The 25,932-nt window shown below is 49.0% G+C and overlaps 1 protein-coding gene and 1 long non-coding RNA gene across 3 annotated transcripts in view; one reads left to right on the forward strand and one right to left on the reverse strand.

Moving 5' to 3' along the window:
* The window catches only part of LOC134729670 (uncharacterized), a 123,147-nt gene that overhangs the window by 56,069 nt on the left and 41,146 nt on the right, over positions 1-25,932 (reverse strand). The gene's annotated exons all lie outside the window — the stretch shown is intronic.
* Positions 5,602-24,656, forward strand: CHIT1 (chitinase 1). Of its 2 annotated transcripts, none has more exons than XM_055109481.2 (11): positions 5,602-5,663; positions 6,872-6,901; positions 9,562-9,763; positions 10,328-10,384; positions 11,768-11,933; positions 12,169-12,293; positions 13,103-13,226; positions 15,579-15,764; positions 16,099-16,212; positions 17,563-17,689; positions 18,295-22,366. In XM_055109481.2, the coding sequence occupies exons 1-11, from the start codon at positions 5,609-5,611 to the stop codon at positions 18,537-18,539; spliced, it is 1,431 nt and encodes a 476-aa protein (XP_054965456.1). In that variant the 5' UTR covers positions 5,602-5,608; the 3' UTR covers positions 18,540-22,366. The 2 variants fall into 2 exon arrangements, with proteins under 2 accessions (XP_054965456.1, XP_054965454.1); XM_055109479.3 differs by lacking the exon at positions 18,295-22,366 and adding an exon at positions 22,389-24,656 and having other exon boundaries at positions 5,609-5,663.

The following is a 25,932-nucleotide window of genomic DNA, read 5'->3' on the forward strand; positions in this document are numbered from 1 at the left end:
AAAATTGCTAATGAAGTTTCGGGCATGCGTGGTCATTGATGACATCTTATCAGGAGACAGGGTTTGAGAGCAGACAAGCGGTCTGACCAAAATTTATTAAGCAGGAATTTCCTCATCCTAATAAGCCTGGGAGTGCTACGGGAGACTGGGGCTTATTTCATCCCTTATCTACAACAGTAAAAGACAGCTGTCCCCAGAGCGGCCATTTTAGAGACCTCCCCCTAGGAACGCATTCTCTTTCTCAGGGATGTTCCTTGCTGAGAAAAAGAATTCAGCGATATTTCTCCTATTTGCTTTTGAAAGAAGAGAAATATAGCTCTGTCCCACCTGGCTGTCAGACAGCCAGACCTAATGGTTATCTCCCTTGTTCCCTGAACATCGCTGTTATCCTGTTCTTTTTTCAAGGTGCCCAGATTTCATATTGTTTAAACAATTTATGCAGTTAACGCAATCCTCATGGAGTCCTGAGGCAACATACATCCTCAGTTTACGAAGATGGCAGGATTAAGAGATTAAAGTAAAGACAGGCATAGGAAATCACAATAATATTGATTGGGGAAGTGATAAATGTCCATGAAATCTTCACAATTTATGTTCAGAGATTGCAGTAAAGACAGGCGTAAGAAATTATAAAAGTATTAATTTGAGGAACTAATAAATGTCCATGAAATTTTCACAATTTATGTTCTTCTGCCATGACTTCAGCCAGTCCCTCCGTTCAGGGTCCCTGACTTCCCGCAACATCTCTCCCTTTCTTTTTATATAAATGTGCCATGGCAATGAAAGCTTGTTCATTCTCTCGATTTTGATGCAGGATTCTTTGACTTGTCCGGCACACTAAAGACAAGCTGGTTAAACAGAGAAACATAATTCCAAAATTTACTACAGTGGGGCCTCCAATAGACTTAATCAAAGTCGTGGGGTTTAGTCCATAAAGATTTTCTGCCACCTGATCTAACGCCTCAGCTCCAGGCACAATGGATAAGTGAGCCTGAGAGGCTTCAAAAATTTGTTTTTTTTTTTATTTAGTTATGTCCAGTGATAAATTATCTTCCCTGCCAAGAAGGTGTCCTTTGAAAGAACATTGTCCTAATGAAAGAACAGACTTAGAGTGTTCTAGAGGTAGAGTTAAGGAGTTGATATTTTATTTTAAGTGGGAACCATTGCAAGGTCTTAGCAGGAAAGCAACAGGATCTGATTTAAGTTTCTCAAAGTGTACTCTGGCTGCTGTGTGGGGAATGGATTGCAGAGGCAAGAGAATTAGGAAGGAAGGCAGGTAGGAGGCTCTTCTGGGGACAGGGTGGGAGTTGACAGTGGTTAGGAGGTGGAGGAGATGGAGCAGGAGGCAGGATGTCTAATAGGTCCTGATCATTGAGGGTGAGGAAAGGGAAGGATCAAGGACACTTCCTGGGTGACTTGGGGACCCAGATAGGTGGTGATGTCTTTTACTGCTAAGGGGAAGAACACGGTGGGATGAGGGAAGGAACAGTTAACAAACATTAATTGAAGGCCCCCTGTATGCTTGGCGCTGAGGGACACATAGAGAGGTGTGGAGAGAGGCCCCACTCTGCCTGGCTATGGACAGTCCAGCTACAGAGATGAGATGCTCACATGAAGCAAGAGAAAAGGGTGTGATACCAACCATCAAGATGCAGTCCCATGAGATCTGGCTGGCGTCCTCCCACCTACAAAGCCCTCTCACACATTATCTATTCGATCCACATCATTACCAAATAAGATAGGTAGTATTCTCCCCATTTTACAGATGAGAAAACCAAGGCTTGGAGAGGCTGTGACTAGCCCCAGCTCAGCCAGCCAGGTTGGATGCAAATCAGCAGAAGCTTTACAATTTCTATACAGGCATCTGCTCTGCAGTAGGGTGGGATGGGGACTTGTTTGAAGCCTCATTTTATATCAAGCACCCTGGTTTTACTTGTTTTGGGCTTTGGCAGTGGCTGAGAAAGGGGTGGGAGAAGCCAATGGGGCTGGAAAGGAGAGTATAAAATCTATGAAAGTAATTTATTGGGGATATCCATTGAGATACACCCAGTTCTGTCTGTCTCCAAGCCAGGGTTCTTTCCTATTCTGGATGGAAGGAGTTGTTCCAAGATAGCAGAAGGTAGTATGGAGTACATTGACTGCGGAAGAGGCAAGGCTTAACTCAGAGTGATCTCTGTAGGACTTGAGGGCCAGGGAGGGCAGCCCCAGGAGGGACACAATTTAGGAGCAAAGGTGTGGTGGGCTGTTAATTGAAGTTTGCTGAAGGCATCAGAGACCTCTCAGTTCTACACATGGGCAATCTGTACTGGTGGCTGGGACCTTCCTACTTAGGTGGGCACTCTGGGTCAGTCCCTGGGGAAGGCTCCTCCCCAGCTTTGGTGGACATGGGCCTGCCTTCTGCTCCCAGGTCTCAGCCTGCAGGCAGGGACTTATTCCTTGAAATCTTGCAATTCAGGTCTGGCCATCAGGTGAGCCCAGGATGTGCCCTACTAGACTGAGGCATACTGTAAAATAAATCCAGGCTGGCAAGGCATTGTATCTCTCTCCTCTCCCTCCAGCCATGTCCAGTGCCCTTTTACCCAGAGCCCCTCAGCAGAGATCACCCCCACCTGCCTACCTCAACCAGTGGTTCTCAACCGACAGGACACAGAGTTTTTAATGATGTCCCACTGTCCCTGCATATATCGTGGGCAGTTTCCTCACTGAGAGGCTCCATCAGTGAACATCTGGTGTGTTTGTTATAACTTCCTTCCCTTTCTCTCTTTGTCCAGCAACCTACTTGTTCTCAAAGCTCTGTTCAAGCATCACTCCACTGGCTTTCCCACCCCACCCTGGCTGGTGTTTCTCCTTGAGCTCCTTTGCTCCCTGTGCCCCCCTTCATTTACCACGTGTCATTTCTGCTGTATATGGTGTGAGGGGCCCAACTTTGGTTCTTTCCAGATTGGTAGACAATTAAGTCATTGGCATTTATAAAACATCTTTTTCTTATTCATTTGAACTGCTACCTTCATTGCACACGCCCTCTTCATATATGCTCAGACCTACCTCTGTTTGTCTGTCCTGGTGGCAATTCCATTCTATTTTAATCCCAATGGAATTATAATAAGTTTTGTATAGTGTGTCACCATCATTACTGGTTTTTTATTTTTAGTTGATAAAAATTGACATTTGTTATGATATTGTTTTCCCGTGCAAGAACATGTTCAGATCCTATTGCAAATTTATATCCTGTGGGTAAGTTTTATAGATTCTACTATTAAACTTATTATTGTTATTAAATTTATTTATAAATATTTTATAGATTTTGACACTTCTGTGAATCAGACATTTCCTTCACTTCTATTTCTAATTGGTTATTGCTAATGTAGAGAAAAGCTATTCATTTTTGTACATTCACCTTAAATCCAGCCATATTACCAAACTCTGTTATAATTTTTGCTCTGTTTTTCTAGAAAACCTAAGGACAATAGGGAATAGGGCAGTGTTTGGAGAAACTCAGAACCGGGGCACTGCAGTGCAGGTCCTTCTGGGGACATGAGGCATAGCGAGAAATGCATGAAACAGACAGGTCAGTTGTGTATATGGAGGCGGGGGCGAGATAAGGAGGCCCCTAACTCTCCAGAGAAGCCTTTCCTCCCCGAGGCTCAGGACCTCCCAGTCCTCATTCCTGCATCCCACTCTCACTCCCCCACCACCAAGGAGCTGAGGCACCTCTGCACATCTCAGGTGACCCTGAACAGGCTCTTTTGCAGGATCCCCAAGAGAAAGGGCTGACTACAGCAGAAACAGAAGCCATGACTGCAGCAGGGAAAGGGAGGACTCAGGGCTGGTCCATCTGAGTGCTGAGGTCCAACCCTCTCAGGGGCCTCGAAGAGGTTACTAGAGCCCTCTGACACCCCTAGACCAGACAGAAGTGGCAGCACTTGGCAGAACCGGGAATAATAGCAGCCACCATGGAGTGCATTCCCAACAGTCCTCTGAGGATTCCCCTTTACAGATGAAGAAACTGGAGTTCAGGGAAATTAAGGAACTCACTTCAGTTTACACAGATAGTAAATGGCAGAGGAGGAATTCAAACCCAGGAACATAACTTCAGAGCCTGCCGCACCCAATATTCCCACATGGCCATCCAGGCCATTCATGTTAAGCCCACAGGCCAAAGACTGGATCCCCTAGAAACTGCAGAGCTTTCTCAGGGACCCTGGAGTTCATGCATGCACCAGACATTGTCTGCAGACATTACAGTAATATGTGCCCACTTGGGTCCTGTGGTGAATTGAATGGTGACCCCCTCCCACCCCCTGCAAAGGATAACTTCACCTGGAATCTCAGAAGGTGACTGTATTTGGAATAGGGGTCTTTGCAAATGTAATGAAGGTAAAGATCTCAAGATGAGATCATCTTGGATTAGAATGTCCTTCTCAGAGACAGAAAGGAGGGGACATACAGAGACACAGCAAGGAAGGGCGTGTAAAAATGGAGGCAGGCAGAGACTGGAACGATGCCGTTGCATGCCCAGGAATGCCAGGGGCCATCAGAAGCTGGAAGCTGCTGGGAAGTATTCGCCCCTGGAGCCTTCGGAAGAAGCATGGCCCTGCCAACACCTTGTTTCCAGGCTTCTGACCTCCAGAACTGTGAAAGAATAAACTTCTGTTGTTTCAAACCACCTGTTTGGTGGCCATTTGTTACAGAAGCTCTGGGAAACCGACACAAATGTCCACCATTCTTCTTTTTTTTTTTTTTTTTTTTGATGGAGTTTCACTCTTGTTGCCCAGGCTGGAGTGCAGTGGCGCGATCTCGGCTCACCACAACCTCTGCCTCCTGGGTTCAAGCGATTCTCCTGCCTCAGCCTCCCGAGTAACTGGGATTACAGGCATGTGCCACCATGCCAGGCTAATTTTGTATTTTTAGTAAAGATGGGGTTTCTCCATGTTGGTTAGGCTGGTCTCGAACTCCTGATCTCAGGTGATCTACCTGCCTCGGCCTCTCAAAATGCTGGGATTACATGTGTAAGCCACCATGCCTGGCCCAAATGTCCACCATTATTATTCTTCATAAGAAACATAGGCATTTCAAGCCATTACCAAACTTATAGTCATTATTTATCATTATCTATTTTTCTCCATCAATGGATATGCAACTATTACTATCATGAAAAATAAATTATATTTGCAACCCCATTATCTTCTAGATGGAGAAACAGTTTGAGAGAGGGCAGTGGAGAAGCAAGAGAGCTGGTCTGGAACCCAGCTGCCTGACTCGTGAGTCATTTCTCTTCCTCCAAAGCCCTATTAAGTCTGGGGCTGCTTATGGTCCTCACCACCTACACAAAGAAAGTCAGGGTCATGCTCATCCATCAGGAGGTTCAGGGCCACTTCCCGCTTTCCTCTGTTTGGCAACACTAAGAGTCGCCCTCTGATTGTTCCAGAAAAGCAAGAATTGCTAAAGGCCATTGTGTCAAGTTTGCCCAATTCATGCTGCTTGACATCTTACCCCTCCCCACCCTGCTCCCACCCCCCCACCCAGTGCCCCTGATTGCAACACTCCTGGCTGGGGTGGGACAGGGTGGCCAGATAAAAGCAGAGCAGGACCTGGAAAGCTGGTTTGTATGGGCTGCAGCCTGCCGCTGAGCTGCATCATGGTGCGGTCTGTGGCCTGGGCAGGTGAGCCGTCGGATAGTGGGCTGGGTCTCGGGATCTGTGGGGAGGTGGGGATGTGGATGTTCAGGGACCACTTGCTACCATTTGCAAGGAAGCAGGAGGACTCAGGAGAACTTCAGAGGGTCATTTTATCCCTCTCCATGCCTCCTGGCTTGCAGTCCCTTGATTAGCTTTCCTGTGGGCTGGGTCTCGGGAGCTGTGGGGAGGTGGGGATGTGGATGTCCAGGGACCACTTGCTACCATTTGCAAGGAAGCAGGAGGACTCAGGAGAACTTCAGAGGGTCATTTTATCCCTCTCCATGCCTCCTGGCTTGCAGTCCCTTGATTACCTTTCCTGTGGGCTCCCCCTTAGGCTCTTTCAGCCCAAGAGACTTCATGTTGCAAGGGAAGGCTTTTCTCAACAGGCTGAAGATGACTTGACTTTCCTCTTTCTGTCCTGAAAGCCCAGAGTCAATGAGGCCCCTGCACTGGGTCTTTGTGTCTTTCCCATGTTCTTAGGTCCCTCCTGTTGGCCTTATCCAAGAAGCGCCCACTGCCAAGAGCCTCTTCTCCAACCTCATATTGTCTGTCCTGCAAGAGGGCAGCCTGGGGCCAAGGTCCTGGGCATCCTTGCAAATTTTCATGGAGGTTCTATTAGGTTGACAGAGAAGTCCAAGGTCACCAGGTGAAAGAGATCTCTTCGAAGGAGTCCTGTCAGACCCTAGGTCTCCAAGGCTGTGGTTGCCTACCACAGCCAGGTAGCGGAAAGGCAACAGGAAGCCATAAACGATGGGAGCAGAGGCACCGGCCCCCCCCAGGAGATGAACTCTCCCCATGCAGCCCTTCCAGGTTGATTCTTTCTAGCCCCAGAACAGGCTTGTTTCTTGTTCCGAAAGAGAAGCTATCTCTCTAAATAACTCACAAGTCAGCAGTTTTTCCACAATCTTCCTGAATCCACACTGCCCTTTACTGAGGTATAGAGAGGGGGCAGCCTCAGCCCATGGAACTTTCCATCAGCTTCTAGGACCAACCCAGGCCAGGAAGAGACCCCCGTGGTCTGGCCTGCATGAAAGGATGGGCACAGTGCCCTCCTGGGTCCCTTCTGAAAGGAGAAAGCTTGATTTGTATGAAATCAGCCCTCCCTGACCACCTCCTGTGCTTCCATAAGCTGTGGGGCCTGGGAAGGTGAGAATGGCAGCATAACCCTGGCCTTCTCTCTTGTGTTGCTCCAGGTTTCATGGTCCTGCTGATGATCCCATGGGGTAAGTGGCCTCTTTCTTGGCTGCCTCAGCCCCTTCCCTGGGTTCTGCTTAATGTCCCAAAACACCTTCCTTGCCAGACCTCCCCAAGAGCTCCAGATTTCAGTGGGGACTCTCTTCCAAAGCTCAGACCCCTGCAAATGTCCCCATCTGCTACCAGCCCTCCCAGGAAGGCTCTTGCCTCCTTATCCATTAGCTGAGCTCCTGCACATCTGTGGGGCCAGCTTGCGCATCAGCCTCTTTCAGGGCTTTCCTTTCCTGGGGTGGCTGGCTCCCTCCTCTGCACTCTGTGCTCTTGCAGCACCTGTGTGTTTTACAGTACAGTACTGCCTCTCATTATTGGCTTAGGTGTCTCTCTGCACCAGTCTCAGACTCCAAGTTGCTGCAGGTAAGGAACCTAAGTCTCATCTGGTTCAGCATCCCCAGCCCCTTAGCTCTGCGAGGACAACACACTTGCTTCTGGTCTGTTGAACTGATCAGATGTGGAGCTTGAGAGAGGCAGGAGGGAGCTCCTTGTTGTGTCAAATGGAAAAGAGACCTGGGGGACCTTCAGCAACTTGAACTCCTGGTCCCCGTCTTGTCCCACCGCATTCCCTGTGCATCAGTGGCCTGGGAATGCTGGCCTCTCAGACCTTGTCCTGCGACTGTGCCTCTCACGCTGGGCTATAGCATTGGAGGTACATTTCCCTCTCAGCCTCATAGGAGGGAACAGCCGGGAGCACAGAAACAGCAAACATGGGGAAGATGAGAGGTGGAAGATTTCTCAAAAAGCTTTAGTCCAGGCTACTTCTGGGCTTTCTGCAGTAGTAATAATAGTAGGACTTTGTGTGGACTAAGGGTTAATATATGTGAAGCACCTAGAACAGAACTTCTTCCATGCAGTGTTCCTCCGAGTGTTTTACATGTATTAACTTTAGCCCACAATGGGGTCCTGTGACACACATTGTGGAAGGTCCAATGGTCTCCCCGTTTCACACAGGAGGAAGCTGAATCACACAGCGAGTAAGTTGCAAAGTTGGGATTTCAACCCAGACACTGACATGCCTGAGTCCCTGCTGTTAACCACTGCACTTTATTTTCTCCATAGTACAGAAATTCATAATAATATTTGATATGCGACAGCATGACATGATAGAAAAAGAGCTTCCTGGCTCCTTCCTACATGGCCTGGGGGATGAGTTATCTGGTTTCATCCCCTCCTTCCTTTCTTTTCCTTTGGGGAGTTCACCAATTCTCCTGTATCATTGCAGGCTACACCCCAGCCCCACTAGCAAGCTGCACTCCTGGGTGACCTCTGGTTAGAGACAGTGACCACTCCGGGGCCACGTGTATGCCCAAGGTCAGCCCTCCATGCTCTCAGGTTCTAGTTGAGGCCTGCCTGAGCGGTCTCTTCCCAAAACTCTCCTATAGACACTTTGCACCCCTCCTCTTCCTCGTCCCATCCCTGTCCATGTGGGCATTGGAGGGGGTACAGACAGACCCTGCTGGGGCAAAGGGAAGTCCCAGGTTCTAGACACCAGCCACAGGCACGCTCCAGTCCAAACTCACTGCTCCATCAAGATCTTGACATAAAATGTTGGCTCATACAAACCACACCATCATAGATTGAGAGACTGGAAGAGACCCCACAGACCACACAGTCATTATCAGATGGGGCCGGGATTGAAGATGAGATAGACCCAAAGTCTATTTTTGGCAGATGCTGGAATGAAGACTAGCATTCTTGCTTCCTGGTGTCCTGGTCAACCCTGCACAGGGCTGACCTCAGTGGGGGTCATCACCACCGAGCCCTCACTGGGAATAGACCATCCCACCCCTGCAAAGTCTTTTCACACACTGTAGGGTACTCTAGAGACAAGTACCCTACAGTGTGTGGGGTACTTAGAGACAAGATGCCTTCTCCTAGATAAAATTAGCTCTATTAGAATCTCAGCAGTGATATTGATAAACGTAGATTATCTACAAGAGATAACAAGCAAATGCAAATGGCTTTAATGCAAGACTAAAGAAACATAAACCCAGGCCTGTAACTGGGGCCTCCTCTCTGCTACTTATCTGTTTGCATTTTAACGAAGTATTCTGAGGTATTCCAAACCGTTTTTGAAAGTTCTGCCTGCCTTCCTTCTGCAGATGAGCATGCCATGTCTAATTCCCTCTAGGCCTCATGTTGGGGCTGCCTGGGGCTACCTTCTCTCAGGTTTCAGGGCCTGGAGGGGAGACCCTAACTGGGGATAGGGAGACCTGCCTGCCAGACCCTGATCCTGGGAGCTCGGACTCTGAGACTAGCAACTTTCAAGGATGTCAAGGAGTCATGAGACTTGGGTCGCAGCACCGCTGCTCTGCCCTCTTAGCAGCCGTGCTGATGGGGACGGGCCCCAAGCTCGTGAGCCTCAACTTGCTTCCCGGGAAAAGAAGGCTTAGAAGATGATGGTCCTGCCCACTCAGTGTTCTGAGGATCCCATGTCTGGCCTCTGAAAATGCTTTCCCAACTGCCAGACTCCACCCACACAAAAGCAAATGCCATTTCTCCCTGTCGGGTCCCTCCACTGACTCCAGGTGTAGAAGAGGGAGGTCCAAAGACATTGCCTACCCCAGATGGAGGGTGACCAGTCCCCAGAAGGTCCTGCTGACAGCTATCCCTTTTCTTTACTCCAACGGGCCAGGCTCTGCTGCAAAACTGGTCTGCTACTTCACCAACTGGGCCCAGTACAGACAGGGGGAGGCTCGCTTCCTGCCCAAGGACGTGGACCCCAGCCTTTGCACCCACCTCATCTACGCCTTCGCTGGCATGACCAACCACCAGCTAAGCACCATTGAGTGGAATGACGAGACTCTCTACCAGGAGTTCAATGGCCTGAAGAAGATGTGAGCCAAAGCAGAGGAGCAGGGTGGGTGGGATGTGGTGGGGTGACAGATAACCTCCTCCCAGAGCCAGACACCTCTCCAGCACTAAGGTCCTGCCACAGACCCACTGTGTGGCTTTGGGCAAGTTGTATCACCTCTCTGGGCTCTCCTGTGCTTAATGAAAGAGGTAGGGTTTGCTTAGGGGATCCCAAAGGTCCCTTCCAGTTTAGGTCTAAGTGTGATCAGGATTGTGAGACTCTTTCTGTCTCCCATGAAGCCCCTTCCTCATTATGAAATTGATCCACCCTTCAGCTCCAGTGTTCTGGGCACCTTCACAAAGCCTCTTGAGAATCTGCCCCAATCCTTGCTTCCTGAGCCCACACAGTTAGACAGGTGGTTCTGTGAGTCAGGAACGTGACTTCCCTTTTCCAATCTACAGCTGTCCCCAGAATGCTTAATACAGTCTCTGCACATAGGCACTTTCACACGTCCCCACCCCTGTTGTTCCTCCCCACTGTAACATCCCTGCCAGGGTGCCCTGGGAGCTGGCAGAGTAAATCCTGCTATGTCTCCTGTCTTTCCCAGGAATCCCAAGCTGAAGACCCTGTTAGCCATCGGAGGCTGGAATTTCGGCACTCAGAAGTTAGTTGACTGTGGTCACCTGTGTGGTAAAGCTCCTGGATGGGAACCTGGTGCACTGGCCAGAGGGAGCCCTGGTCAGGGAATCAGGCCAGGCTGAGGTGTGGTCAGGGGAAAGGGGAGGGGAGCTGAACTCTGAGGGCTGAATTTCCTTCTGGGTTCTTGGCACCCCAGCTGGAGGGCAGCACAGTGAGCTTCGCTCCAGGCTGTTTCAGATCCAGTCTTGCCAGAAGCATAGGTCTAAACACAGCAGAGGGCTCAGACCTCTCCAAGCCTCAGTCTCGTCTTCCATGAAATGAGAAGAGGGAGGGTCCCAACTAATCCTGACAACATGCAGTGTCTATGTTTTCTGAGCTCAGAAATGGGGTACCTTGTCCCAGAAAGAGTGTTTATTCCACTTCTGAGTATAAAAGGTAATCTGTGAGATTGAGCCTGGATGCCAAAGTGTTGGCATTTGGGGGACATTTTTTAAATGATTTATGGAGAAAACGGAATGGAGTATTTGAAACTTGGTGTTTTCTAGAAAATCCAGAATATAGGGCTCCCAAAGCTCTAAACAGTCTTTCTAAAACTTTTTTGGATCATGAACACTTTTGGGAATCTGATGAAAGTGATTACTCATCTTCCAAAATAATGCTTATATACAGACTGTTTATTGAAATGCAGGAGTTTTTAGCCTGGTGTCCTCGGACTAAATTAATAAAAATAAGATAGGATCAATCTGTAAAGAACTTGAGACCCCCCAAGAAGTTCAGGGACTTCCCACTAAGGAAGGAAGATGTGGAGAGGTGGTTCTTGGGGCAGCTTGGGGATTTTGATGAACTCTGGACTAGTAATAGCAATAAAAACACAAAGCACTCTACGGGTGTGAGTTAGAAGAAAGATGACCAGGTTAACCTGCCAGGAAACTAAAACAGTGGGCTCCCCAGGTCTTTACTAACCTTAGTAAAGGAATTAGAGAAATTCTAATTAGAGAAAAATCCTACTTAAAGAAAAACCTTACAAGAGGAATTAGAGAAACTAATTCCTTTTCTTTTTAAACCTCCATTCTGACGGTGTCAACTAGTTCTGGTTTGGGGTGGGACAATTCAGGGGCTTGGAGGAAGCTTCTGGAGGGAATTTTGGGAAAGGCTCCTAGGGTGTCCATGTGCCCCTGGTGATGTCGATGTTTGGGGGTAGAAAGTGCTCTGGATGGTCCCCTTTCCTCAACCCGGACCATAACTCACCAGCAAATATCCCTGCAGCTTCTGAAGCAGCCCTCCCAGTGCCCCTCCCAGCCCAGACACAGAGACGCACTGTCCTGAGTGTTTTCTCGCCTGCTTCTGAGTAAGAGTGGCCTCCTGTCTGGTCCAAGGCCGGCCCTTACTCCCCTTCGTCACCTCACAGGTTCACAGATATGGTAGCCACGGCCAACAACCGTCAGACCTTTGTCAACTCGGCCATCAGGTTTCTGCGCAAATACAGCTTTGACGGCCTTGACCTTGACTGGGAGTACCCAGGAAGCCGGGGGAGCCCTGCCGTAGACAAGGAGCGCTTCACAACCCTGGTACAGGTATGGCTGGGCGGGGCGGGGATCACCAGTCTGTGCAGGGACCCAGAGCTGGAGCCCCCACAGCACATGTGGGGGTTGCTCTGCCCCCAGAGCCAGCTGCTTCACGTATCTGCGTGGCACAGATCAGCCCTGTGGCCAGCTCTCAGACTTCTACAAGTGAACATCTACCTGGGGCTCACAGGGGCTGCCTGCCTGGTGCGCGCCCCTGTGTTGACTCTGAGCTCCACTCCCACAGGACTTGGCCAATGCCTTCCAGCAGGAAGCCCAGACCTCAGGGAAGGAACGCCTTCTTCTGAGTGCAGCGGTTCCAGCTGGGCAGACCTATGTGGATGCTGGATACGAGGTGGACAAAATCACCCAGTGAGTCTCAGGCAGATGGCTTGGAGCTGTGCTCTCTGAGGGAAGAGAGGCCAAGGGCAGACTGAGCTTTCCCATGGGTAGAGCAGGTGTTCATCTACAAGGCATTTGGAAAGTCCCATCCTTACACCAGAACAAAAGCAGAAAATTCCCTGCTTTTGTACTTAGGGTAAAACTAAGACACATCCAGAAAGGCTTTGCTCAGTGTCCACTGCTGCCCTGTTCCAGATCCTTCATTTTGGATCTCTGTCCTCTTCCTTGGGAACTCATTCTTAAGGTGAAAATGCCTCTGAGTGGGTAGTGAAGCCATTGTCTTCAAGAAAATGGGTTTTCTGGATCCTTGCTCCTCAAAGTACAGCATGTGGACTTGCAGCCCTCATTAAAACCAGGTGCTCATTAGAATTATGGACTCTCAGGCCCCACCCCAGGCCTTCTGAAGAACCTTCATTTTAGTGAGATTCCCAGGTGATCTGTGTGCACACTGAAGTGGGAGAAACCCTGAGCTAGAGTTCCCTCCAGAATAGCAATGTAGCAGGAGTTTTCTTGAGTGGAATAGGGAGGGCCTGGGGGTGCTGAGGGGACAGTGGGGTGAGGGTGACAATTTTGGATGAGAATGAGAATGGCCTTCATAAGGGGGCTGGCTGGGACTGTTGTCTGGGTCACCTTCTGCAGAGCCAGGTGAGCCTGCCACCTTTGCCTCTGACCCCAGTGGTTCCTCCCTAGGCCATGCACTGAGGGGGTAGGAGTGAGAAAGAAGGGCTACCCCACCCCCAATCCCTTGTTTCTCACCTCCTCTTCCATGCCTCCTGCAGGAATCTGGATTTTGTCAACCTTATGGCCTACGACTTCCATGGCTCTTGGGAGAAGGTCACGGGACATAACAGCCCCCTCTACAAGAGGCAAGAGGAGAGTGGTGCAGCAGCCAACCTCAACGTGGTACGTGTGGCAGGAGGGCTGAGGCAGGACTCCCCTGTCCAGCAGGCCCTGGTTGGTGGCTTCTTTTGAGCCCCGAGGCCCTCATGGGAAAAAAGACACAGGGCACTAAGAAACAAGAAGCTTTTTTGTTTCTTTGCTTGCTTGTTTTGTTCTATTTTCCTGGTCCATGCCCCTGCTGAGGGGAAACCTCACTTCTGTGGAGCATCTTGGCTGATGGTAGATGCAGCAAATCAGTTTGATGACAAACAAGTGACCAATGGGGAAGCCCACTTTGAGCTTGAGTCTCCAGCCAGCAAGCCTGCTGCTTCCCTCACACACCCCCACCCCATTTCCTTCAAGACAGTGGGCAGACTTGTGCTCCATGGTCACACTGGTTGACCTTCTGGAAGGTGCTTTCAGGGACAGGAGCTTTCCCAAGTTGATAACATCTCTGCAGATGTCACTCAGGGTGGAAGTACTCCCAGCACCTGCAAAGGGCAGGCTTGGTTTTTAGACTAGGGTAGGTTGGGGTTTCCTAACTTTTCCTCATTGGGCAATCAAGACACTTTTAATTTTTTTTAATTTTATATATTTATTCTTAAGAGACAGAATCTTGTTCTGTCACCAAGGAGGGTATGCAGTGGCATGATCATAGCTCACTGCAGCTTCATCCTCCCAGGCTTAAGCGATCCTCCTGCCCCAGCCTCCTGAGTAACTGGGATCACTATGACCAGCTAATTTTTTTTAAGTTTGTAGAGATGGAGTCTTGCTATATTGCCCAGGATGATCTCAAACTCCTGCCCTCAATCAATCCTCCTGGCTCAGCCTCCCAAAGTGTTGGAATTATAGGCACAAGCCAACATGCCCAGCCTAGATCCTTTTTATAAGCCCTCTGTATATCTTAAAATATAGAGAGGGTTTATAAAACCCTGCAGAGAGGGCTTATAATAACTACGTTATTTTTCTTTCTTAAAACAAGCAAAACCAAACAACAAAGAAAAAGCCCTAAATTAAAATGCTTTTTACTTTTGGAGAGCCCACATCTCTGTATGTCAGCTGGAGTGGGACATCTTTGATTTTCTGGCTCTTTCATGAATAAAGAGCACCTCTTTGAGCCAGTGAGCCAGGCACCCACATTTCACACTGAGCCTGGCCTCTCCCTCCCTGTCTGGAAGACTGTGTGAGTTTTGGAGGAAGCTGTATCCCTGCGCTGGTGGGGAGACACAGAAAGAAATTTAGCTGAGAGGTGAGTGGGGTTGAAGTCCCTCCAGCACCCTGCTTTCCACATTGTGTACCTTGAATCCACCGAGGAATGGAGGCCATCTTATTCCTACAAAGAGGCCTTCTACTCACCACACAGTGTGCCCGGGGACAAGTTCTAACCAGATGGGTGACTTTTCCCAACTTGCACAAAAGTGCTATAACAGATCAGGAGATGCCCCAACTTCTGCCTTCAGAAAGCACCCATCTGATCAAAGATAAGTTGTATAGATGGACAAAAAGAAATATATTTAAATAAATGTAGTGAAAGCTGTTCTTTACCTAAGTGCTAAGTGGGCTCAGAGTAACTAGACCTGACAAAACTAGGGCAGCTTCTGGGGGAAAGTGAACCATACTCTTGGCTTAAGGAATGAGGCTTCATTATTCATTAATTTATCATACTTGTACCGGGTACCTTCTCCCGTCACAGGCCTGGGGGTGTTACACCAAGTAATACATAATCAGGGGAAGGCCTTATTCAAAGGTGAGTAAGGAAGCCTTTGTTCTATCTGAGCATCAGGTGTCATTCTAGACACTGGGGATACAGAGATAAATAAAGCAGACCCAATTCCCTGCTTTTGTACTCAGGGTAAAACTAAGACGACAATCATGATAACGATGATGACCACAGCGACCCTTTATTGCGTTGTGCTGACCTTTTACATGCTTTATAACCTTTAATTCTCACAATGCCCTAAGAGATGGATATTTTCCTTATTTCCATGTTACAGACAGAACACCAAGGTTCAGTGAGGTTAAATAAGCTGCTGGGTAAGGCAGGGATCTGTGTCTGCCTTGTTCACTGATGTGTCTGAAGCACCATGGACAGCGCCTGGCACACAGTGGGCCATCAGTACACATTTGTTCAGTGAATGGTTGTCTGCGTCCGAAGCCCACGCTCTCTGGTTATCATGCCATGCAGCTTCTTCACTGGGGTCACGGGTCTAAGGCAGGCTCTAAAGAAGATGGGGTAGGGCTGGAATCCTAACAAAGGCCTGTAGAGCTCCAGCTGAGGAGCCCCTGCCCTCCTAGCTCTGCCTCTGGATCCCCCAGACTTAGATAATCAGAACCAGGCTGAGGGCTGAGAAAATTAACTCTGCCCTCTTCCACCAGGATGCTGCTGTGCAACAGTGGCTGCAGAAGGGGACCCCGGCCAGCAAGCTGATCCTTGGCATGCCTACCTACGGACGCTCCTTCACACTGGCCTCCTCATCAGACACCAGAGTGGGGGCCCCAGCCACAGGGTCTGGCACTCCCGGCCCCTTCACCAAGGAAGGAGGGATGCTGGCCTACTATGAGGTAGGAAAACCCATAACCACCCTGGGTATTGTGAGGGTCAGGGGGTGCCTGAGAGAACAGAGGTTTCCTTCTCCCACCATTTCTGAGTAAGGATGCCAGGTGCAGAGAATTCTGGCCATGTAAATTCCATCTCATCCATGCCATCTTGAATTTATCCTTAAGCCCAGGTGCCTCAAGCTGAGTCCAGCATTCTAGGTCACTGCAAAGAACCTCCTGATTCTCCAGGCTTCCTCAGACAGGAATTTTCCAATCTCTAGTCTCCTCCTGGTGAGGAAGGGAAGGTGCCTGCAAGAGCCTCCCTCCTCCTCCCCAGTGCTGCCTTCTGCTCCCACAGGTCTGCTCCTGGAAGGGGGCCACCAAACAGAGAATCCAGGATCAGAAGGTGCCCTACATCTTCCGGGACAACCAGTGGGTGGGCTTTGATGATGTGGAGAGCTTCAAAACCAAGGTGAGGCCCAGCTCTGCTGGCAGAGGGGTGGTCCTAGTGAACAAGTCCTCTCAATGACATGGAATGAGGACAGTTCAGGACCACAAGGGTGAGTCTCCTTTAAATGTCCCAACATTTCATAAATCTCCACGTGATAGTATTTTGTACCTTTACTACCTATTGACTCAGAAAAGACAAAATGACAAAAAATTGCTCTACATTTAGTAGCACTCTGGAAAGTATTTCTATTTTATTAAATACCATACAAATTCTACAGACATATGAAGAGGAGAAATACACATGGTGAGACATATAGCTTTCTTCAGCCCATTGGCAATACCTGGTGCATGTCCAAATTACAGACCTTTTGCTTTACTTATAGGACCCCCTTCTCCTGCCCAATATTGGTGCATTTACCTGGTTTCATGCCATTTTCCCCTGTGAAACTGTTAGCTCCTGAAGACGGATGCTTCACTAGTTTATCTGTACATCCCACATCAACTATCATGTGTGGCTGACAGTGGCAGCTTCTAGAGGTGGACAATTGCAGGGGGGCATGATCCTGGCTGGGGAGATGGGAGAAGGGGTCACAGTGGAAGGGTATTTCAGATAAGTCCTAAAGCATGGAAGGTGGCCATTCTTAGGGGTGAGGGAGCGGGCAACTGCACAAGCAAAGACGCGGGTGCGGACAAAGTAAAGGCTGGACTCTGAAAACAAAGTGTAGGCCCACATAGCTGGATCCCCAAGGAGGGCAGGTAGAGGAAGGGAGCTAGCTGAAAGGGAGGCTGGGGCCAGCAAGGGATCAAGCACCATGGCCCCCTGGCAGGGTTAGAGGACAGAGAATCCCACTCTGAGGGAACACACAGTCATACCCTCAGGAAGCCTCAGGAATCTGGTGGAGGGAAGATGGCTCTCAGGGAAGACAAAGACATGAAGACAGAGAAGCAAGCCTTGATTGAGATCTTTTGGAAATCTGAGTTGTTCCCTATGGTAACTGGACTTACCTTGACCTTGACCTTGACCAGCATACAATACCCTTAAATAAAGCAGCTCAGCCCACACATGACCAAGCTGTGAAGGGTTCCCACTTAGGGAGGTGCACACAACTGACACTATTCCTCCCGACTGCACCCACTCCACCCCAGGTCATGCTTACGTTAAGACAAGGAGACTGCAAAATGACTGATGTCCAAGCAGCATGAGGACTCAGCATCCAGGCTCCCAGCCCAAGGCTGTCTCCAGAATCTACAGCCACTCTCAGGCCTGAGGCTGCTGGAGAAAAAAGGGCCCTGTCCAGATGAGGTAGCCAGGCTCTGGGGTGGCCGGGTCAGGCTTCCCCGGGCTCCTCCACTGCATCCCCTCCCTGCACAGGTCAGCTATCTGAAGCAGAAGGGACTGGGCGGGGCCATGGTCTGGGCACTGGACTTAGATGACTTTGCCGGCTTCTCCTGCAACCAGGGCCGATACCCCCTCATCCAGACGCTGCGGCAGGAACTGAGTAAGTAAGGGGCCCAGGGCCAGTGGTGGAATTTGGAGGTGGGGTACAAACACAGCTCCATGCATCCAATGAACAGTAGGTCCCGGGTCCTTCTGAGGAAATGACTTTGCCCCAATACTGTAATTTCCCAAGCTTCATGTACCCGCAGGAGCTAAGGAAACTGTCAAAACAATTTTCCTTTTTGCGGTCTTTCTCTTCCTGGTTGTAGCAATGCCTGCCCAGGGTTGTTGTAACCGTGGCTTCCCTCCAGAGGGCCCCCAGACTGGGAGCAGCACCTTGTTCCTCTCTTACCTGGGAGAAAGCCTCCCCTTAGGCTGCAGCGTGGCACCCCCACCTGCCCTCAGCAGTATATGGTTGTGCTTGCAGATGGGTAAAGCCTTAACTGCCTGTCACATGTGAGGCCAGGTGTTGCCTGTGGCACTGTGCTTCAGCTGTAGGTATGGCTGTTGTCTGGCTGTTCTCTGCCTGGGGTATCTGGCTGTACTCAGCCTGTAGGGCATGTGGTGCTGGGCTGCTGCCAGCCAATGGTTGCTGCGTGTGTGCTCTGCCTGTGGGTTTGGGATCTCTTCGGGGGAGCCTTGGTTGAATCTTCACTGTCTTCCCAGGTCTTCCATACTTGCCTTCAGGCACCCCAGAGCTTGAAGTTCCAAAACCAGGTCAGCCCTCTGAACCTGAGCATGGCCCCAGCCCTGGACAAGACACGTTCTGCCAGGGCAAAGCTGATGGGCTCTATCCCAATCCTCGGGAACGGTCCAGCTTCTACAGCTGTGCAGGGGGGCGGCTGTTCCAGCAAAGCTGCCCGACAGGCCTGGTGTTCAGCAGCTCCTGCAAATGCTGCACCTGGAATTGAGTCGCTAAAGCCCCTCCAGTCCCAGCTTTGAGGCTGGGCCCAGGATCACTCTACAGCCTGCCTCCTGGGTTTTCCCTGGGGGCTGCAATCTGGCTCCTGCAGGCCTTTCTGTGGTCTTCCTTTATCCAGGCTTTCTGCTCTCAGCCTTGCCTTCCTTTTTTCTGGGTCTCCTGGGCTGCCCCTTTCACTTGCAAAATAAATCTTTGGTTTGTGCCCCTCTTCCCAAAGATGTGGTGACTTAAGAGGCTCTCTAAGCACACTGTTGACTCCAAAACATCCGCAGGTCAGAGCCAGGTGGGAAGGTGGTCCGTGCAGGATGTGCCAGGCCCTGTGGCAGGTCTTGCCTCATGAGTCCATATGCCAGTGGGCAGTTTCCAGTACACAGGTGATGGCAGCCAGAGCGCGGCCCCAAGTGCAACAGGTTCTTTGGTTATTGGCTCAGAAGCCTGGAAACAGGAGCTTCTGCGGACCTTCACGCACGTGTTATTCCCAAAATGCCACTAGATGGCAGCAGAGAAGAACCTTTCCCTGATTTAAGCGCTCTGCGAGCAGCCACTCAGCATTACACTAAGAATTCAGACCCCTGGTACTCAGGGGTCTTCGAGATAAATCCTGTTTGGGCCCTTTGCAGGCCCTATCTCACCTACTGCCCCCGTTCACCAGATGAAGAAGGAACAATGATTATTCTCACTTTATAGGCATTTAAACTGAAGACTGATTCTAACCAATTCTGAGTCCAGAACCAAGGCCTGAAATGGGCCAGAGAGCATGCACACGGTGTCCTGGTTAAATAAAGTCATCCCAACATTCCTGGCTGCTTTGGGCTGCACCTTGGTCATTCTTTTTGAAGAAAATCTGCACAAAGCCTAATGGTCCAGCCTGTTATTCACTCCAAGCTGGTTTCTGGTTGGGACTTGGGAAGGCAGCTGGGGACTGGGACAGGTGAGATGAGGGGGAGGCAGCTTGGCCCCCCATGTGAGTAAACCCAGCACCAGAGTGCAGGAACAGTGTCCCCGTCACTCCGGCAGCCTGCCTGTCCATGGGCATTTTGAAACCTGCTCTCCTCAGTCCAGAGCACAAGCTGCTTGAGCACGTGCTCCGCCCCCTGAGGTCTCAATTGAGGGATACACCAACCACATCCCAACGAGCTGTTAGGAGTGGAGTCCAGGTGCAGGGGTGACTTCTGGCGTGCTGCACTCCAGCTGTGTGACTTCAGGCAAAGAAGCAGAGCCTCAGTCCTCTGCTGTAGGATGGAAGAAATGTGAGGAGTCAGTGAAGTCGTGCACGCCTGCCCTATGATCAGTGCTCATTCCCTCCCTCCCTCTTCCCTTCTCAGCCCTTTCTTCAACTTCTGTGAGCTGGGTATGTCAAGGATTTAGCAAAAACTGTAGTCTCCTTTTAGCAGAATGTGCCCTCCTACAAGCATCCAAATAACCAAAGTCCTCCCTGAGTACGCAGTCTTACACCTGCACTACTGTTACCCTCAGGAAAGCATTAGCCACAGCCTCTCTCTGGTCTTCACATCCACCCTGCTCCTCTACAAACTCATGGCTACTCCCTCAGCTAGAACCAGCATCATCTCATACCTGGACCCACCTTCTATCTGGCCTCCCTGCTTCCTGCCCACCCCCTCTTCCAGTCAGCCACCACATCGCAACCAGTTTAATCTTTCTAAAATAGAGATCTAAGCCTGTCACTTCCCTTGCTTAGTTTTTAAGCAGGGGAACTGACAGGCTTCCCCTGCCCAAAGGAGAAAGTCCCCACCCATCAGCACAGGGTTGAGACACTTTATCAGGCCCTCATATCTTCTCCGGTCACTTCTCCTGCCATCCCCACCCCAGTTCAGTTGCTGGGTACCCCTGATATCACCATTAACCTCAACCATCATGCCAGCTCCTCATGTGGGACTCCCACAGCCCTCTGTCACCCGGCTAGCTCAGGCCCACGCCATTTTCTGAATGAATCCCATCTAGGACAGAAACAATGAGAATTCTCTAAAAGCCATTTGTGTTCAGATTGTCTCTTTTTGTTTGTTTTTGTTTTGTTTTGTTTTGTTTTGTTTTTTGTTTGTTTTGTTTTTGTTTTTTGGGTTTTGGTTTTTTTCTTTTTTTTTGAGACAGAGTCTCGCTCTGTTGCCCAGGTTGGAGTGCAGTGGCGTGATCTCGGCTTACTACAACCTCCACCTCCTGGGCTCAAGCGATTCTCCCACTTCAGCCTCCCGAGGAGCTGGGACTACAGGCACCTGCCACCACACCAGGCTAATTTTTGTATTTTTAGTAGAGACGGGGTTGCTGTTGTTTGCTTGAGACAAGGTCTCTCTCTGTCACCCAGGCTGGAGTGCAGAGGCACGATCACAGCTCATTGCAGCCTTGACCTCCTGGGCTCAGGTGATCCTCCCACCTCAGCCTCCCAGGTAGCTGGGACTACAGGTACACACCACCGTGCCCTGCTAAATTTTGTATTTTATGTAGAGACAGGGTTTTGTCATGTTACGCAAGCTGGTCTCCAACTCCTGGGCTCAAGTGATCCTCCTGCCTTGGCCTCCCAAAGTGTTGGGATTACAGGTGTAAGCCATTGTTCCCAGCCAGATTGTCTCTTTTGACTCCACCTTGGCTTTGAAGCCCCATGTGGCTGGAGTCTTCCTGCTGCTGCTGAGTTTCTCAGCACACACCAAGTGTCCATGCAGGCCTGGTGTCCAGCTGGACACAGCAGGGACAAGAGCCGGGGCTTTACTTTCCTGAGGCTAACATTCTGTTGGGGGAGGCAGACAGTGAACAAACGTGCACATAAGACCTTTCCAGGCAATAATGAGTGCTGAAAGGAAACAAGATATGGCTAGAGAGTGAAGGATGGGGGTGAGGGGACTGCTGTGCACAGTGTGGTCACAGAAGGCTCAGTAGAGGCCACATTTGAGATGAGATCCCAAGTCAAAGGAAGATTTGCCCATGCACTTTTGAGATCCACAGTCCTCAGGGGTAAATCTGGGTGCAATTCTTCCTTGGCTGCCTTTGTTAACCCAGCTTATAGGACAGGGTCCTGCCTTGGTCCCCTCTTCTAAATGTCCCCAAGAGGCCCTGCCTTGGCCCCATTTCTCCCCTGGCACAGGTGCCTCGTGTAGGCCCTTAGTCTGATGGCGGTGATCATGGCCCCATGGACAAGTCCTCCAGAGCAATGACTGCTCCCCTATCCTTTATGTCAACTGTCACCTCAATCCCCACTTGCCTGGTGGCTTTTTAGTTAATACCGACTGAGGTTAGGGCTCCCGGCCACTGCCCCAACCTGTGGACTGTACCTTCAGAGTCAACCTTTGGTGACTGCCCCAGCCTCTGTTATGCCCTTATGCCCAGTGCATGGTCCACATGCATGGTCCAGTACAACACCCTCCCTCTCCTCTGCCCCAGGTTGCTGCCAGGAAAGCACCCTTGGTGTCCCATATCCAGTGTGGTGACCTGTATCCCAGGGGACCATCGGGAGTCTCCAAACAAGCCATGCCTTCCTCCAGCGCATCTCCACCTGTGCTTCACTTCTGCCTGTGCCATCCCTCCTTTCCCCACCGGGCCACTGCCAGTCACCCTGAGACAGTCAGCTCCTGGGTTACTCTTGCAGGAAACATCCTCAGGTGCCCTGGACATCAGTGACTGCCTCCCTGCCACACTAGACCACTGAGCCACCACACTGACATATGCTGCCACCGTGATCTGTGTGGATGTTAGACTCCTCCCCTAGGTTCCGAGCTCCTACGGTCAAGCACAATGTCTTAAGTGGTCCTCTCCAACCATGACACATGTTTGAGGCTCAGTAAATATTGAACCATGTAATTTCTGACTTTTTTTCTTCTTTTACCCTCAGGTGCAGAAATCACTTAGAGGATTTCCAGACTGAAGTGCTATTTCATGACAAGAGCACTACTCTCCCAAGCCCTTCTATTGAATACCACTGACTCTTTTAATATTAGTGTCCAGCCATTAGTCCTTCCTTCAAAGAGACAGGGGAATTAACATTCGTTGCATGACCAGAGACCATACTAAGCATGTATTAGACATCCAATAAATAGTTACTGAATGAATAGTAAGTGAATTAACCTGTGTCGTTTAATCCTCACGGTACCCCTGCAAAGGACGTGTCATTTTCTGTTTCCCTTGGGTTACACAAGCAGTATGTGGCAAAGCTGCAATTAATTAGCTGATTAATTAATTATTGAGACAGAGTCACTCTGTCACCCAGGCTGGAGTGCAGTGGTGCAATCTTGGCTCACTGCAGCCTCCATCTCCTGGGTTCAAGTGATTCTCGTCCCTCAGCCTCCCAAGTAGCTGGGATTAAAGGCGCATGTCACCACACCCAGCTAAATTTTTTGGTATTTTTAGTAGAGATGGGGTTTCACTATGTTGGCCAGGCTGGTCTCGAACTCCTGACCTCAAGTGATCTGCCCACCTCAGCTTCCCAAAGTGCTGGGATTACAGGTGTGAGCCACCACGCCTGGCCTAAAACTGCAATTTAGATGCCAGTCTAGATGAGACCCAGAGCCCAGGTTTGCTTTCTAGAACACTGCTGTCTTTCCTCCCCCAAGTTAAAATCATATGCATTTCTTTTATCTCCTCACCCTGCTATTTGGTGTCTAGACCTCAGAGGTTATGAGTGTGGGGCACTTCTTCTGTGTCCAGCCATACACTAATGTTCAGGTCCATTTATCTCTGCTGTCAATCCCGTGGGATCACAGGTGCAGAAACCACGGTGTCCAAGTCAAGCCGGCAGTGGAGTCAGGGCCTGACCCAGGCCCACCCATGTCTTTGGTTGCTCTCCCCAGTGCACCCTCCTTCATGCCTCAGCTCTTGTCCTCTACAATATCTGATTTTATGGTTTACCTAAGTATGAAATCTTAATGATGCTTAAAACAATAAGCATTGCCTGAGCACTTGCCATGTGGCAGGAGCTGTGCTAGGGCCTAAGGGAAATGCAGAAATGAACCCTGCCCTCATGGTGTTTCCAGTTGGTGGGACTGTTGGTGGGGGGTCTCCAGGATCAGCTTAGCACCAAGGGTCAAAAGATCAACCCAGTTGGTGCAGTGGCTCACGCCTGTAATCCCAGCACTTTGGGAGGCTGAGGCGGGCAGATCACGAGGTCAGGAGTTCAAGATCAGCCTTACCAACATGGTGAAACCTTGTCTCTACTAAAAACACAAAAATTAGCTGGGCATGGTGGCAGGCACCTGTAATCCCAGCTACTCAGGAAGCTGAAGCAGGAGAATCGCTTGAAACCGGGAGGCGGAGGTTGCAGTGAGCCGAGACTGCACTACTGCACACTCCAGCCTGGGTGATAGAGTGAGACTCCATCTCAAAAACAAAACAAAACATAACAAAACAAAACAAAATCAACCCAGAGAGAAGGTACAGGTACTTCATGACTGATGCTGTTTGGAGCTGCAGGCTCATGGGGATAATAAAAAGCAGGCCAAGCCTGGCTTTATTCTTGTTTTTTAAAAATTCTCTGCATACAAGCCATTCTTATTGCCTCCACCTAGGGTGAACTTCTTGCTCTTATTGCCCAAGACAATCTGACATATGAAGTTTGAGCATCTACTGCAAAGCAAATACCACTTTTTATAACTAGAATTTCTCTCTGTTCCCACCAGACAGCCCTGTCAGCCCCACACACCTTAATTATAAACTAGGTCGTGTAAGCTTGCATGGCCTTTGAAGACAGGCACAAATGCTGCTTGAACTGTTACAGTGTGTTTGACATTGAGCAATACAGTTTGAAAGGAATTTGGGGCTATTTACTTTTTGGTGGCTTAACCCACTAATGTCTGGCCACCTTCCTTAACAGTGATGACCACTCTTCACCCATAAAGAAGAGGCCCCTGTATTCTTCTCTCTTATAGCATTCATTGTTACATCTGACACACCTGCTGGAACCCCAGGCAAATTTGACTCCCCCCTTGGCTGGTCAGATCGGGGACCAAACTGTCCATCACACCTTACCTGGAGCAGTGAGAGCTGAAACTCTTTATCATTTTAATTTTGTCTCCATTGTAAAATATATCACATTATACCAAATAGTGTTCAAAACATATATGTTCAGGAACTCTTATGAATCCCTCACCCAGGTAAGGAAACAACATTAGCAGCCTCTGATGAACAGTGACTGATGTGCCCCTCCCTAATCCCATAGCCCTCTAACTAGATTTTGGTTATTCCTTTTCTTGTTTTTCTTGTAGTTTTACCAGCTAGGTGTGCATTTTTAAATAAAATTGTTTAGTTTGCACTGGTTTTGAAACTTACATAAATGGAATCACACTGTATGGTATCTTCTGTGGCCCAATGCTCCACATGACTGTAACTCATTTTCACTACTGTATAGTATTCCATCATAAGAGTATGCCATGACTTACATATTTCACTGTCAACAGGCATTTGGGTTGTTTCTAGATTGTGGCCAATGTGGACAATATTGCTATAAACACTCTTGAGCATGTCTCCTAGTGCATATGTGTAGAATATGCCTAGGAGTAGAATTAATGGGATGTGAATTATGTGCTCGTTCAATTTTACCAGGTGCAGGCAACATGTTTTCCCAAAGCGGTTGTGTAACTTTTCCCTCCCGTCAGCAGAATTCTCTTGTATCCCATCCTCACCATTACCATATCATACTTCATATCAGTTTGAGAGATGTAAAATGGTATCCCGTTAGAGTTTCAACTTGCATTGTCCTAATTACTCATTAGTTTCAGCATCTTTTCCTATACCTATAAGCAATATGTGTTTGTCTTTTGTGAATAGTCCAATGTGTCTGTTGTCATTTTTCTATTGGGTTGTTTATATCTTTCTTACTGAAATGTAGGCATTCTTTCCGTGCTCCGAACACAAATCCACTCATGACTGCAGGTTTGGCTAAATCTTCTGGGTTGAGGCTTGGCTTTTCATTCTCCTTAGGTGCCTTTAATGTAGTCAGATTTACCAATCTTATTCTTTATGGTTTTTACTTTCTGTATCTTGAGAAATTTTTCTCTAGTCTGAAGTCAAGAGCTATTTTCCTATATTATCTTCTAAAAGTTTTGTAGCTTTTTTCCCACTTAAGCCTTTAGTCTTACTGAAATTGCCATTTAAATATGCTGTAAGGTTGTATCTAATTTTTTTTTCTATACGGATAACTGGTTATTCAAGCACTATTTATTGAATAATCTATCCCTTTCATACTAACCTACAATACCATCCCTGAAACAAATTATGTTTCTGTACACACGGGAATCTTTCTGTTCCATTGGTGTATTTTTCTTTTGCTGCCCCAATAACTCACTATCTTAATTACTAAAGCCTTATAATAAATCCTGATATTTATTACAGCAAATCTTTATACTGTGTTCTTTGTTTCAGAAATGTCTTGGATGTTCTTAGCT

The sequence above is a fragment of the Pan paniscus genome, chromosome 1 (assembly GCF_029289425.2).
Source record: "Pan paniscus chromosome 1, NHGRI_mPanPan1-v2.0_pri, whole genome shotgun sequence".
NCBI classification, from domain to species: Eukaryota; Metazoa; Chordata; class Mammalia; order Primates; family Hominidae; genus Pan; species Pan paniscus.